The sequence below is a fragment of the Stegostoma tigrinum genome, chromosome 8 (assembly GCF_030684315.1).
Source record: "Stegostoma tigrinum isolate sSteTig4 chromosome 8, sSteTig4.hap1, whole genome shotgun sequence".
NCBI lineage: Eukaryota > Metazoa > Chordata > Chondrichthyes > Orectolobiformes > Stegostomatidae > Stegostoma > Stegostoma tigrinum.
In genome coordinates, this window is record NC_081361.1 from 85,569,464 (window position 1) to 85,582,907 (window position 13,444).

At 41.4% G+C, this 13,444-nt stretch overlaps 1 protein-coding gene across 2 annotated transcripts in view; it reads right to left on the reverse strand.

The window, feature by feature from the left end:
- The window catches only part of LOC125456260 (scinderin-like), a 43,464-nt gene that overhangs the window by 24,162 nt on the left and 5,858 nt on the right, over window positions 1-13,444 (reverse strand). For both annotated transcript variants that reach the window (XM_048539243.2, XM_059648072.1), the window contains exons 2-7: window positions 12,227-12,410; window positions 11,969-12,123; window positions 8,199-8,360; window positions 3,104-3,253; window positions 2,800-2,889; window positions 2,515-2,647 (exon numbers count right to left, since the gene is read on the reverse strand). In XM_048539243.2, the coding sequence (XP_048395200.1) occupies window positions 2,515-2,647; window positions 2,800-2,889; window positions 3,104-3,253; window positions 8,199-8,360; window positions 11,969-12,123; window positions 12,227-12,407 (871 nt within the window). In that variant the 5' untranslated portion in view covers window positions 12,408-12,410. The remainder of the gene's footprint in view (window positions 1-2,514; window positions 2,648-2,799; window positions 2,890-3,103; window positions 3,254-8,198; window positions 8,361-11,968; window positions 12,124-12,226; window positions 12,411-13,444) is intronic.

A 13,444-nucleotide genomic window follows, 5' to 3' on the forward strand; every position in this document is an offset into this window, starting at 1 on the left:
AAATAATATCGACCACCCCAGCAAACTGAAGCATACAAATAACAAGCAGGATAGAACACCGACTCTTCACCGGAGGCATACTGACGATGTTATCTACCAGGGTGATAAGTTTGCAAGCAAACCCACCGGCTCAGCGACCATGTCTACAACCTCATCCACAACTCGAGCTACAAATCTTCTCAAAAGCGTGAATCCAATGCCAATTGTTCGAAAATTCCATCTGGTTCACCAACGTCCATTACAGAAAGAAACTGCTGTCCTTACTTGGTCTGGTTTACATGTGACTCCAGACCGACAGCAATGTAGTTGACTCTGAACTGCCCTCTGGGCAATTAGGGATGGGCAATAAGTGCTGCCTGGCCAGTGACACCCTCATCCTGTTAATGAATTTAAAAAGTAAATTGTGATCAATTTGCAATTTGTTTTGTTTGTTTCTGACATGTTGAATTTAGCTCATTGAGGCTGTATCGGCTGACGCTGACAAATGATTTTCATGAAATGTACAAGTGCAAGAGCCCTGCCAGTACTCCTATAACTTCATTCTGTCCTGATCACTTAAATCTTTTGTGTTTATTTGGTCACTGCCATTTTTTGTTTACTCGTTGAGCATTTTACTTTATATTAACTGTTGATGTTCACAAGTCATCAGTTTCTGAATGGCAAGCTTCACTTTCTTGGATGGAAATGACCACGGATGTTTCAGAAGTTGCTTCTTACTACAAATATTATTACAATAATTTCCCCCAAGGGTTCTTCGCATCACCTGAGGAGCAAAGGCCAGTAGTAGCCCCGTAAATTTGAAAACAGGAAAGGATGACTTAAGTAAATGCTGTGGGAGAAACTGGCGTAAAACAGAAAACAAGTAAGAAATATGAGAAATATGAGAACAGACATTAAAAGCCTCTGCAAGTATATAAGAAGGAAGAAAGTCACAAATGTAGGCTTTGATCCCTTAAAGGATGAGGCACTAGAATTACTGTCGGAAATTACAAAATTCTCAGGGGGCTTTACAGGGTAGATGTAGAAAGGCTGTTTCCCCTTTCTGGAGAATCTAGGACCTGATAGAATAACCCCATAATAAGGGGAAGTACACTTAAGGCAGAGGTTAGGAGAAATTTTGTCTCTCAGAAGATTGAGAATCAGTGGAATTCTTTACAGCAGAGGGCTATTGAGGCAGAGTGGTTGGATACATTCAAAGCTGAGAAAGACAGAGTTTTAATCTGCAAGGGTTATGGAAAAATGTGGAGTGAGGATTATCACATCATGGTCTTATTGAATAGTGCAACAGACATGATGGGCTGATTGGCCTACTTCTGTTCCCATGCCTTATGGTCACAGGTGGGGCTGGCAAAAATAGTTAACATGTATTCCTCATCTATTTTCACAACAGGAGAGACTCAAAGCATCCTAATAATGTTAGGGAACCAAAACGCAAAAGGGAAGGAGGAATTTTAAAAACCCACGCTCCCTTGGGAGTTCTTGGTGGTTATGGCATCTTCCCCTGCTTCCCAAAGTCTAGATTCAGAGCTGCTATCTCTCCCTCTCCTTCATGAGGAGCTGCCTGGTTCTACAGTCAAACAGCCAGTGCTCCTTTCATAAGCTTTGCCCCCACTCCTAGCCTTTGCCCCCAGTCCTGATTTTCAGTCCCTGGATCTCCTGCACATATGGAATTTTGGAACTGTATTTTTTTAATACACACACAGCCGATGATGTTATTAAACACAGAACTTACGACATCAAATGCATATGTGCAATTCATCTTAATTTAGGGATGTCTGTTGTCAGGAAGTGATGCCACAGGTCTGTCTGCACGGGCATCCATTTTGATTGCCATCCTTGTGATCGTGCTAACTATTCTGCTCAAAAAAAGCAATTAATTGCGCTGATGGTAGGTCTATGCACTGAGGTCTTAAAGGATGTGTCAGCAGAGATTGTGAATGCAGTGGTTCTAATCTTTCAAAATTCCCAAATCCTGCAAAGGTCCCAGTGGATTAGAAGGCCACAAATGTAACACAAGTATTCGAGAAAGAAGACAGGCAGGAAGCCAATTCGTCCAACATCTGTTTTTGTGATAATGCTACAATTTATTATTTAGGAAGTAGTGGCAGGGCTTGTAGATAATCAAAAGAAAATGCAATAATATTCCACGTAAATGGGTACGATACTGAATAAGAGCTCACGGTGTTGAGGGTGATATATCAGCATGGATAAAAGATTGGCTACTGTCAGGAAACAGAGTCAAAATAAACAGTGATAGTAGGAACTGCCAATGCTGGAGTATCTGAGGTGACAAGGTGTGAAGCTGGATGGCTCACACAGTGGGCCAAGCAGCATCAGAGGAGCAGGCAAGCTTGACGTTTCGGGTCGGGGCCCTTCTTCAGAAAAAAAAATCTTCGGCCAGAAAAAACAGGTCATTTTAAGGAGGACAAACTGCAATTAGTGGAGACCATTTTACATTTTCATTTCAGATTAGCGCAGTCTAAATATTTTGCTGCTTTATCTAGATTTCCTTACCTTTCCACAGAAATATGTGGCCATTTTGTCCGTTGTCAAGAATATAACATTCCTTGGTAGAAAGTGTAGCCATGGAAAATGGATTCTCAGCAGCAACCTCTGTTAATGTCAACTGCCCACTGGCATCAGAAATCTGAAAGAAATTGCAGTGCTTCAGTAACCAACTCTGTAATTTTACGTAGTACTTTATGAAAGTGCTGCTGTTAACAGAGAAAACTGTAGCACTAAAAGTTGGGATAGAAATACTACATTATCAAACATGTGCTATTAAAAGCAGATGATTACCATGTAGAGTTTGGCTTTTTTCTTGCTGATTGTGTCTGCTGTCACATCCTCAACACTTGCGTCCGGAATGGATGGTTTGGGACCCAGTAACTGTCATGAAGAAACAGGAAACATTTAATCTTGTGGAATTCCTCCAACCTGTTATTAACCTCAGAACAAACCCCCATGTGTCCTCCATATGGGAATAAGGCAGGAACAGGATACTGATTGTGGATGATCAGCCATGAACATAATGAATGTTGGTGCTGGCTCAAAGGGCCGAATGGCTTACTCCAGCACCTATTGTCTATTGTCATATACTCACTTCAATAACCTTTGGTGGCTCACTTCCTTCATCCACCACTTCAACTGTGGCACGGCCTACCCTCTCTCCATCGCGGATACTTTTCGCAAGCTGACAGCACTTTATTCGCTCTTGATAGTTACTCTTTGATCCATTCCATTGATAGATTACCTGCAATTCCAAAGTTTAATCAATTCCTGAAACTGTATTTAAGTATAAACATTATGCTAATCACGTATTTGCACATTAAAGTATACTCTCTAATTACCAATAAAGTTTGTAAGTTATCTGTTGATCAATAGCTTCAACTTGAGAGTGGTACTGTAACCCAGCCTTGCTTCCACAAGCACTACCCTCAGACTTTTCACTTTGTCTCTCCTCAATCTCACTCCGCCCCATTCTCCCTGCTTTAAACCGAGATGATGACAATAGTTCATGGTGCACGGTGTTAGTAACACTGCTGGTGATTCCAACACTTCCCACTAGATGGTGATTCCTACTTTCACCTGTGCATCCCAACACATAGAAATGCAGTCAGAGATAATGGGAACTGCAGATGCTGGAGAATTCAAGATAACAAAGTGTGGAGCTGGATGAACACAGCAGGCCCAGCAGCATCTCAGGACCACAAAAGCTGACGTTTCACACCTAGACCCTTCATTAGAAAAGGGTCTAGGCCCGAAACGTCAGCTTTTGTGCTCCTAAGATGCTGCTTGGCCTGCTGTGTTCATCCAGCTCCACATTTTGTTACATAGGAATGCATTAGTGTGGGAGTATTTGGGCTTATCTTTGATTATAAAAAATCAAAAAGGTACTCATCCAGAACATTCTCCGGACATTGAAAAACATAGCAAAACACAGTTAGAGTGTATAAGATGTGATATAAGACCATATGTGGTCTGTGGAGAAAACAACTGGTTTAGCTCAATGACAGGCTTCTCCTATATTTTGTTCTTAATTTTCAAAGATAAAGTTAATATGAGATGGTTGCCCAAAAATAATTTTGTAATATTCTGTGCTGTCTTTTCAAATACACGCTGATGAGCAGGAACTTCTGGTAATTCAGGGAGGTTATTGCATAACCTTTCATTTCCTTATTGATCAAAAATGTATCTATCTCAGCCCTAAATATACACAAGGACTCTACCTCACACAGTGGTCTCCGCCAAGGTGCTCCAAAGACTCAAAACCCTCTGAGAGAAGAAATTCCTCCTCATCTCAATCTTGAATCAGTGCTCCTTTATTCTGAGAGTATGCCTTTTGGTCCTAGACTCTCCAATGAAGATCCCCAATGGGACTTTGATCAGATGGACCAATGGGCCAGGGAGTGGCAGATGGAGTTTAATTTAGATAAATGCGAGGTGTTGCATTTTGGAAAAGCAACTCAAGGCAGGACTTAGACACTTAACGGTAGAGTTCTGGGGAGTGTTACTGAATAAAGAGACCTTGGGGTGCAGGTTCATAGTTCCTTAAAGGTGGAGTCATAGGGAGACAGGGTAGTGAAGAAGGTGTTTAGTACACATGCCTGTTATTGGTAAGTGCATTGAGTATAGGAGTTGAGATGTCATGTTGCAGCTGTACAGCACATTGGTTAGGCCACTTTTGGAATAGTGCATTAAATTCTGGTCTCCCTGCAAAAGGAAAGATGTTGTGGAATCTGAAAAGGTGCAGAAAAGATTTAGAAGGCTGTTGCCAGGGTTGGAGGATTTGAGCTATAGGGAGAGGCTGAATAGGCTGTGACCTAATAGAAGTTAATAAAATCATGAGGGGCACGCATAGGGTGAACAGCCAAGGTCTTTTCCCCAGGGGATGGGAGTCCAAACCGAGAGGGCATAGGTTTAAGGTTAGAGGTGAAAGATATGAAAGGGACCTAAGGGGCAACTTTTTAAACACTGAGGGTGGTGTGAGTACGGAACGAGCTGCCCGGCAAGTGGTGGAGGTTGGTACAATTACAACATTTAAAAGGCATCTGGATGGGTTCATGAATTGGAAGGGTTTAGAAGGATATGAGCCAAATGTTGGGAAATGAGACTGGATTAATTCACAGTATCTGGTTGGCTTGGATGAGTTGAACCAAATGGTCTGTTTCTAACTCTCTAACTCTATGTCTGTGTTGGCTCCGTTTCAGAAACTCTTCCTTGAGGGGAAATATCCTTTCATCATCTAATGTCAAGCCCTCTAAGAATCCTATATGTTTCAATGGGACCACCTCTCACCCTTCTAAGTTCTGAGTAGAGTCCCAGCTTGTTTATCCTTTGTTCAGAAGATAATCCCACCAAACAAAGATCATCCTAGAGAACCTTTTTTGAACTGCCTCCAACATTTGCAATTCTCCAGTCTTCTGGCACATTCTGTAGATATAAGGACGGTTGGAAAATTATGGTCAGTGCCTCTCCAGTTTCCATTTTTACTTGTTCCAATATCTTCAGAAGCATGTCATTTGTTGTCATGACTAATCAGCTCTAAGTATAGCCAAATAAGAGCAAAGTACTGTGGATGCTGGAGACTCAAAATTAAAAGAAAAGTACAGAAAGTACTGAAGAAACTCAGGAGTCTGGTCGGGAAGGGAAACAAGTTAATGTTTCACTACGGCTCTTCTTTGGAACTTTCTAGAGTCTTGTCTTTACCGATTTTTAGCCCATTCAGTGTATCAGCTACCTCTTCTTTCACTATGGTTTGAGAGGAATCTTCCTCCTCAGGAATGAAAGATTAAAGTAATTTATTTATGACTTCAACCACACTCCCTGCTTCCATGCACTGATCCCCTTTTGGTCTACAGTTAGCTCTCTCCTTTCATCAGTGTTTCACTCTTCACGAGCTTTTGGAAGACTTCATATTGCATGCTATGTTTGCTTCCAGGCTCTTCTAACATTCACTCTTTGTATCTCTTATTTCCTTGTTAACTTCCCCCGACCTTTGCATGGCTTTCTCTTGTGTTGTCCACCTGACATTTGTCTGCATCATCTTACTCTAGATCTCCTTCATCAGCCAGGGAGCTTTGAATTTGTTCTACTTTTCTCATTCATTGGAATGTACTTAAACTGAAACCAAATCACTTCCTCTTTACAAACATGATCAGAGATAATGGGAACTGCAGATGCTGGAAAATCCAAGATAACAAAGTGTGAAGCTGGATGAACACAGCAGCCAAGCAGCATCTCAGGAGCACAAAAGCTGACGTTTCGGGCCTAGACCCTTCATCAGAGAGGGGGATGGGGAGAGGGTTCTGGAATAAATAGGGAGAGAAGGGGAGGCGGACCGAAGATGGAGAGAAAAGAAGATAGGTGGAGAGGACAGTATAGGTGAGGAGGTAGGGAGGGGATAGGTCAGTCCAGGGAAGATGGACAGGTCAAGGAGGTGGGATGAGGTTAGTAGGTAGGAAATGGAGGTGCGGCTTGAGGTGGGAGGAAGGGATGGGTGAGAGGAAGAACAGGTTAGGGAAGCAGAGACAGGCTGGACTGGTTTTGGGATGCAGTGGTGGGAGGGGACGAGCTGGGCTGGTTTTGGGATGCAGTGGGGGAAGGGGAGATTTTGAAGCTTGAGAAGTCCACATTGATACCATTGGGCTGCAGGGTTCCCAAGCGGAATATGAGTTGCTGTTCCTGCAGCCTTCGGGTGGCATCATTGTGGCACTGCAGGAGGCCCATGATGGACATGTCGTCTGAGGAATGGGAGGGGGAGTTAAAATGGTTCGCGACTGGGAGGTGCAGTTTAAAAACAGCCTATTTTTCTTGCAGTTGCGCCTATTGATTTTTGATTCCAATTATTCTGAATTGGATTTGTTCCAATCCCACTGACATTGGTCCTGTGGCAATCCCAATTTCAATCAACCAGCAGTAACAATTGTGCCATCAAGTGGGAGAGGCCTGAACCCAGGTATTCCTGTCCTAAATCTCATCTCCCTTCTAATTCTTTAAGATGCTGCTTAGAAACTATATTGCTGACCCTCACTGAGAACTCCTATGTGCACCTCTGCAATATCACCTCACTCTGATCTTGCCTCAGCTCATCTGATGCTGTCTCATCCCTAAAATCCTCATTTATGCCTTTATTAACTTTAAACCTGACTATTTCAATACATTCCTCATTGGTCTGTCACATTTTACCATCTATAAACGTAAGACAATCATAGCAAGCTCCATTCTCTGAGCATCTCTGTACTTGTTGGTTTTTATTGGCTCTTAATCCAGGCAACATGTAAAAATTATCATATTTATTTTCCAATCCTTTCCATTGTCACACCCACCCTTCACATCCTCCAATCCTACAGCCCTCAAACTCTAGTCTCTTGAGCGAGCTTTATTTCAGTTACGACTCTTTGCGGGTTTGTCTTCAGCTGCTGAAGTCTTTAGATCTGGAATTCCTTCCCTAAACTGTGCACTCTCCATTCCCTCTTTAAAATCTCTTTGACTAATCTTTTGGTCATCTGACCTACCATCTCTTGAAGTGGTTTGGTGTCAAATTTTGATTTTGATGCTGCAACGTAGCACAGAACAATTTTTTATGTTAAAGGTGCTATATAAATACAAGCCATTGTTGCTGTTCTGGGCTCGTATTTAAATTAGCTCCTTGAGTAAATATAGCAGAGAGTAGCTGGACCATGTGGAAAAAAGAACAAAGAAAATTACAGCACAGGAACAGGCCATTCAGCCCTCCAAGCCCGCGCCAATCCAGATCCTCTATCTAAACCTGTCGCCTATTTTCCAAGGACCTGTATCCCTCTGCTCCCTGCCCATTCATGTATCTGTCTAGATACATCTTAAATTATGCTATTGTGCCCGCCTGTACCATCTCTGATGGCAACTCGTTCCAGGCACCCACCACCCTCTGCATAAAGGATTTTCCATGCATATCTCCCTTCAACGTTTTCCCTCTCACCTTGAACGATGGTCCAACTGAAGTCAGGGGGCAACCACGATTAAAAGAAAATTAACAGGAAAGAAATTCATGAGGTAGGTTTGCTTGCATTATCACAAGCCAGGGGCATCAATCCTCATTTTCATAACCAAGGTGATAGCACATGATAGGTAAGGCAGTGATGGGAGCATTGAAAACAGTTAAGATCAAAGTGTAAGCTGACCGCTATCGCTGTGAGACTTTACAATGTTACACTCACCGCTCCTGCATCGATGAGGAAGCAATCTCCATTGTTAAAGCTGGACCACTTGAAAGGCACTTCATAGGCTCGCACATTGCGCCTGCCTTTAACATGCAGCAGTCTCTTGACATTGATGTCATTGGTGACTACATGTGCAAACCCAGATGCAACCCCTCCTTCCTGCAAAGGAAACACAAAATTATAAACACTGCAGAATGTTATGAAGGCAACAGTAAAGTGAGCTACATTTTTGCAGAAAAGTGGACCAAAATATCTCATCATGTCCCACAGGCCCTTGTATCCATGTTGTTGAGGGCTTCTAATGTTTAACCTAGGTTGATACAAAAATATACAGTAACTGTTCTAGTTGAGAAATATACTGTTCAGAAGCACCAGTGGTCCGGAAATCTTTTGAGCAGACCCAAAGAATTCACGTGACTGATCAGGTCATACGTTGGCAATGGAGACAGTGAAGATACTATAGTTGGATGAATAAAACCATTTTTATTACTTTTTCATAACAGTTCATGACTGATTTATGTTTCCAGAAAATGTGGGGAATGTTAAATAACATGCCAGAATTAGTCCAATGTCTTCTGTGCATCATAGGATGTACCCTAGGGCCTGGGATATACTGTAATCTGGACTGACGACTTTAAGGATTCTGAGTGAATGGTAACTGGTGAGTCTGAAGCTAATTCCGTGGAATTGTAAATTTACAGCAAAATAAAATATGGTTATAACGTGGAGTAAACTGACATTCTCACACAGACATGCCATAAAGGTGGACGACATGGAATACAGAGATATGGCACTGGTGTAAAAGAGGGAGCTTCACTCCAAAAGCAACCCAGCATTTCTGCTCCCTGAATGGATGGTACTAACACTTGGAAGAAAAAGGAGAAATTGCTATTTTCCTGATGCATTTATCCCTCATTGTATGACAGCAAAATTCACCAAACTGCGCAAAGCACTAGTCAGCCTATAGCTGGAATACTGTAAACAGCTTTGGTCCTCTTATCTAAGGAAAGGTATACTGGTATTGGGGGCAGTCCAGAGAAGCTTTACCAGATTGGACCCAGGTATAGAAGATTTCTGAATGAGGAGTGGTTGAGTAGGTTGGCCCTGTATTCAATGCAGTTTAGAAGAATAATGAGTGACCTTATTGATACATACAGTGGGTCTCAGTGGACTCAACAGGGTAGATGTAGAAAGGTTGATTCCCCTTGGGCTAGACAGCATATTCTCAAAGTAAGGAGTTGCCTATTTCAGACAGAGATGAAGAGGAATTTTGTTTTCTCTCAGAGGGTAGTCAAACTCTGCCTTGTCTACTGCAGTGGGATCATTAAATGTAATCAAGGCTGAGACAGACAGATTTATAATCAGTAAGGGAATCATGGCAGCAAAATAGAGTTGGAAATTATTAGTGACCAGTACTGAGCACAGAACTCCAGATGTGGTCTCACCACTGCCCTCTATAACTGAAGCACAACCTCCTTACTCTTGCAATTAAATCCATTTGCAATAACCCATATCATTCTGTTAGCTTTCCTGATTATTTGCTATGCTTGCATTCTAACCTTCTGACATTCATGCACTCGGACATTCAGATCTCACTGTATTTCAGAGCTTTGCAACCACTCACCATTTCCACAATATGCTTCTTTTCTGTTGAGGTTACGTGAGATTATGCGCATTGGTGGGAACAATAGGGGAGCAGAATATTATTCAAATGGAAAAAGACCACAGAAAGCTACAGAATAGAGGGATTTGGAGTCCTTGTGCATGAATCACAAAAAAGCTAGCATCCAATTTTAGCTGGAATGAGGAAGGCAAACGGCCTTTATTTCAATGGAATACAAAAGTACTACACAAGGCCAAAGTTAGTTAGACCACAGCCAGAACATTGTGAATAGTTTTGGAACCCTTACTAAGGAAAGATATACCAGCACTGGATTGAGTCCAGAAAAGGTTCACCAGGCTGGGTATAGAGGGAGCATCTAATGAGGAGTGGTTGATTAGTAGTCAGAGGGCTTATTCTCAGAGTAAAGAGTTGCTTATTTCAGACAAAGATGAGGATTATTTTTTCCTTCAGTAAGTAGTAAATCTGTGGAATTGTTTATCACAGAAAGCTGTAGAGATTGGGCTATTAAGTATATTCAAGGCTGACAAAGACAGATTTCTAATCTGCAAGGGAATCAAGAATTATGATGAAAAGGCAGGAAAGTGGGTTTGAAGGTTACAGACTTGATTAATTGAATGGTAGATTAGATTCAATGGGCTGAATGGCCTATTACTGCTCCTGCATCTTGTGGCTTTATGTCTCTCTACAGATGCTACCAGATCTGCTGAGTTTCTTTAGCTCATTTTGTTTCTGTTTCAAGTTTCCAGTTTCTGCAGTATTTTAATAGTTTTACATTTGTATTTCTTAAGTTTTCCTGACAGAGATCATATTTCACTTGATACGCCAACGTTATACAAATTGTATCCCAGAAGGTGGAAATGACAGAATGCCTCCTGTGTTTTACTGAGAGAGAAAAAGCATGTGCTTATAATTGAAGCAAAATCCTGGGCATCTGAAACAAACTCTAAGAATGCTGGAGAAACTCAGCAGCACTTGGCGGTTTCTACGGAGAGAGGAACAGAGGTAACATTCAGTCCAAAATGATACTTCCTGAGGACATAGTGAAGAACAGTCATACTGGACTCAAAAGTGTTAACTTTGTTCTTTTCTCTACATGTCCCAGATATACTGAGTTTCTCCCGTATTCTCTGTGATTACTTCACATTTCTAACATCTGCAATATTTAGCTTTTGAGGCTGAAGCTGCTGGAACAGAATCAGGGAGGTTTCTCACCAGAGTTGTGAGAGCATGGAATGCGTTGCCAGCAGCAGTTGTGGAAGCAAGGTCATTGGGGTCATTTAAGAGACTGCTGGACATGCATATGGTCACAGAAATTTGAGGGTGCATCCATGAGGATCAATGGTCGGCACAACATTGTGGGCTGAAGGGCCTGTTCTGTGCTGTACTGTTCTATGTTCTATGTTCTATGTTCTATACCAGAAGTGCCATGACCTTTTAAACAGCAACTCCTAATCTATCATCCAGCTGCTTCAATGACCCTTACTCACAGTCAGTTAGACAGATCTGGAAGCTACAATGGAAATTTAAGTGCTCATAAAAAGGCCAAAATTAGAAACTGTTTGAATTTTGTATGAACTAGAAATTTTAAAAAATCAGCATTAAAGAATCTACCAAAGTCATTCGTAAATAGGGTAGGGACTATTAATGATAATGGGAACTGCAGATGCTGGAGAATCCAAGATAATAAAATGTGAGGCTGGATGAACACAGCAGGCCCAGCAGCATCTCAGGAGCACAAAAGCTGACGTTTCGGGCCTAGACCCTTCATCAGAGGCCCGAAACGTCAGTTTTTGTGCTCCTGAGATGCTGCTTGGCCTGCTGTGTTCATCCAGCCTCACATTTTATTATCTAGGGACTATTAATACTCCTTTAATAAAAAAAAGACTTCTTTTCACAGTTGCTAAGCAATAAACAGACAAATGGTGCTCCAGTGTGTAGTGGCAGTTCAGAAAAAAAAATACAAACATCAGCTATCTCAGCAACTTGGTAAAAGAACATTGCAAGCACCATAAAGAAAAGGGTTCCGAAAAAGGGTCACTCAACTCAAAATGTTTCTCTCCACAAAGGCTGCCAAACCTGCTGAGCTTTTCCAGCAATTTCTGTTTTGGTGTGCAGAAAGAATTCTCTTTATTGTCCACATTACCTTGTACAAAAGTCCACTTTGAAAGTAGCCCACAAACTTGTTGGATTCACTGCCCTGCATTTCCCTATACTGTACTGGTTTGCCATGGAGACTGTCATCCAGCTGAACACAAAAAAGGGCACCAGCTCCAGATTCATCCTGACTGCATTGATTTCCTGCAAGAAAGTATTCAATCAAATATCAGCTAAAATACTAAAAACAAACTGCTTTAATCAACATTGCATTAAAATCTGCACGCAAATATGGACACAGGCTTACCTAGCCAGAGGTGGGCACTGTACTCAAAATCCGTAGTTGTATTGAACACAATGTAGGCATCGCCCATGTAAAAACTCCCATGGAGATTTTCTGGAACGAGGACGGGATTCATTTTCTCAATCCTCCAGACGGTCAGCCCAGGCTTTTTGCCAGCATCTTCAAAAGCCTTGTGAAAAGCCATTATCTGCAGGGAGAAAAGAAGACTGGCCCATGGATAACTGGGGATTTACATTAGCGATAGGGAAGGACAATAAGCAGAATGCTGAGGTGCAGAGTTTTTTTAGTCTGTGGAGAAGTGGCCATTTCAAAGGGAAGTCTGCAAAATTAATAAGATTCAAGATGAATTGGCAATGGCCCAAATCATCTGTGAAATGCAGTGATTTTCAATATCTTTCATTTTACAATGGAGCAACAATCTGGAGCAGTACAGACGCCCAGTAAATGCCAGCATTTTTTTTGTAACTTACCCACAGGAAAGAATTAACTAAAACCAGATGAGGGCTTTGGTAATAAATCTGAAATGTCTAACAAACATTAGAACCTATTCCAGCGGAAAAAATGTCAAGACTTTAAAATGAGTGAGTACAGAATGGTAACAAAATTTGGATATTCATGTGGTAAATAACAACTATACCATGATATAATTTAAATAGAGAACATCTTTTGCATTTGTGCACTGTAATGACTGCCCCACCCTATATCCCAGTGTCAAGCTTTTGATTCAATTTGAATGTCTTAATTTAGTTCTCTAATGCTTTAAAGGAACTGAGACCAGATGGTCCAATAAACATTTTAATACAGTGCCACTCTGGCACTGATCTGATTCAAAGCCGATCAAGGGAATGGTTTCCTGTCAGGACAAAGAGAAGGTTAATCCTCTTGGATCACTATAAAGCTTATCCATTACAAGACATGTAACCACTTTAAAGGTGGATTCTGAATGCCCTTAGAAAGTTGCTTAAAAACAAATTCTTTGGTTATTCTAACTTGTGCTTGGCATGCATGGTGGGTTTGTCATCTTAATAGACAGGAGCACTGTCTACTAACAAATTAAGATGTTTAAAAATAGAAATAAAACCTCGCTAGCATTTGGTATATTTGGAAAATAATGGCCATTCCTATAGCTTTTTATGCATTTCTTTCTTAAATTATTTAAAATTGAAGTTAAGTTGACTTTGGAAATACAAAACTTGAGAATTTATTCCTCCTAATCAGTCT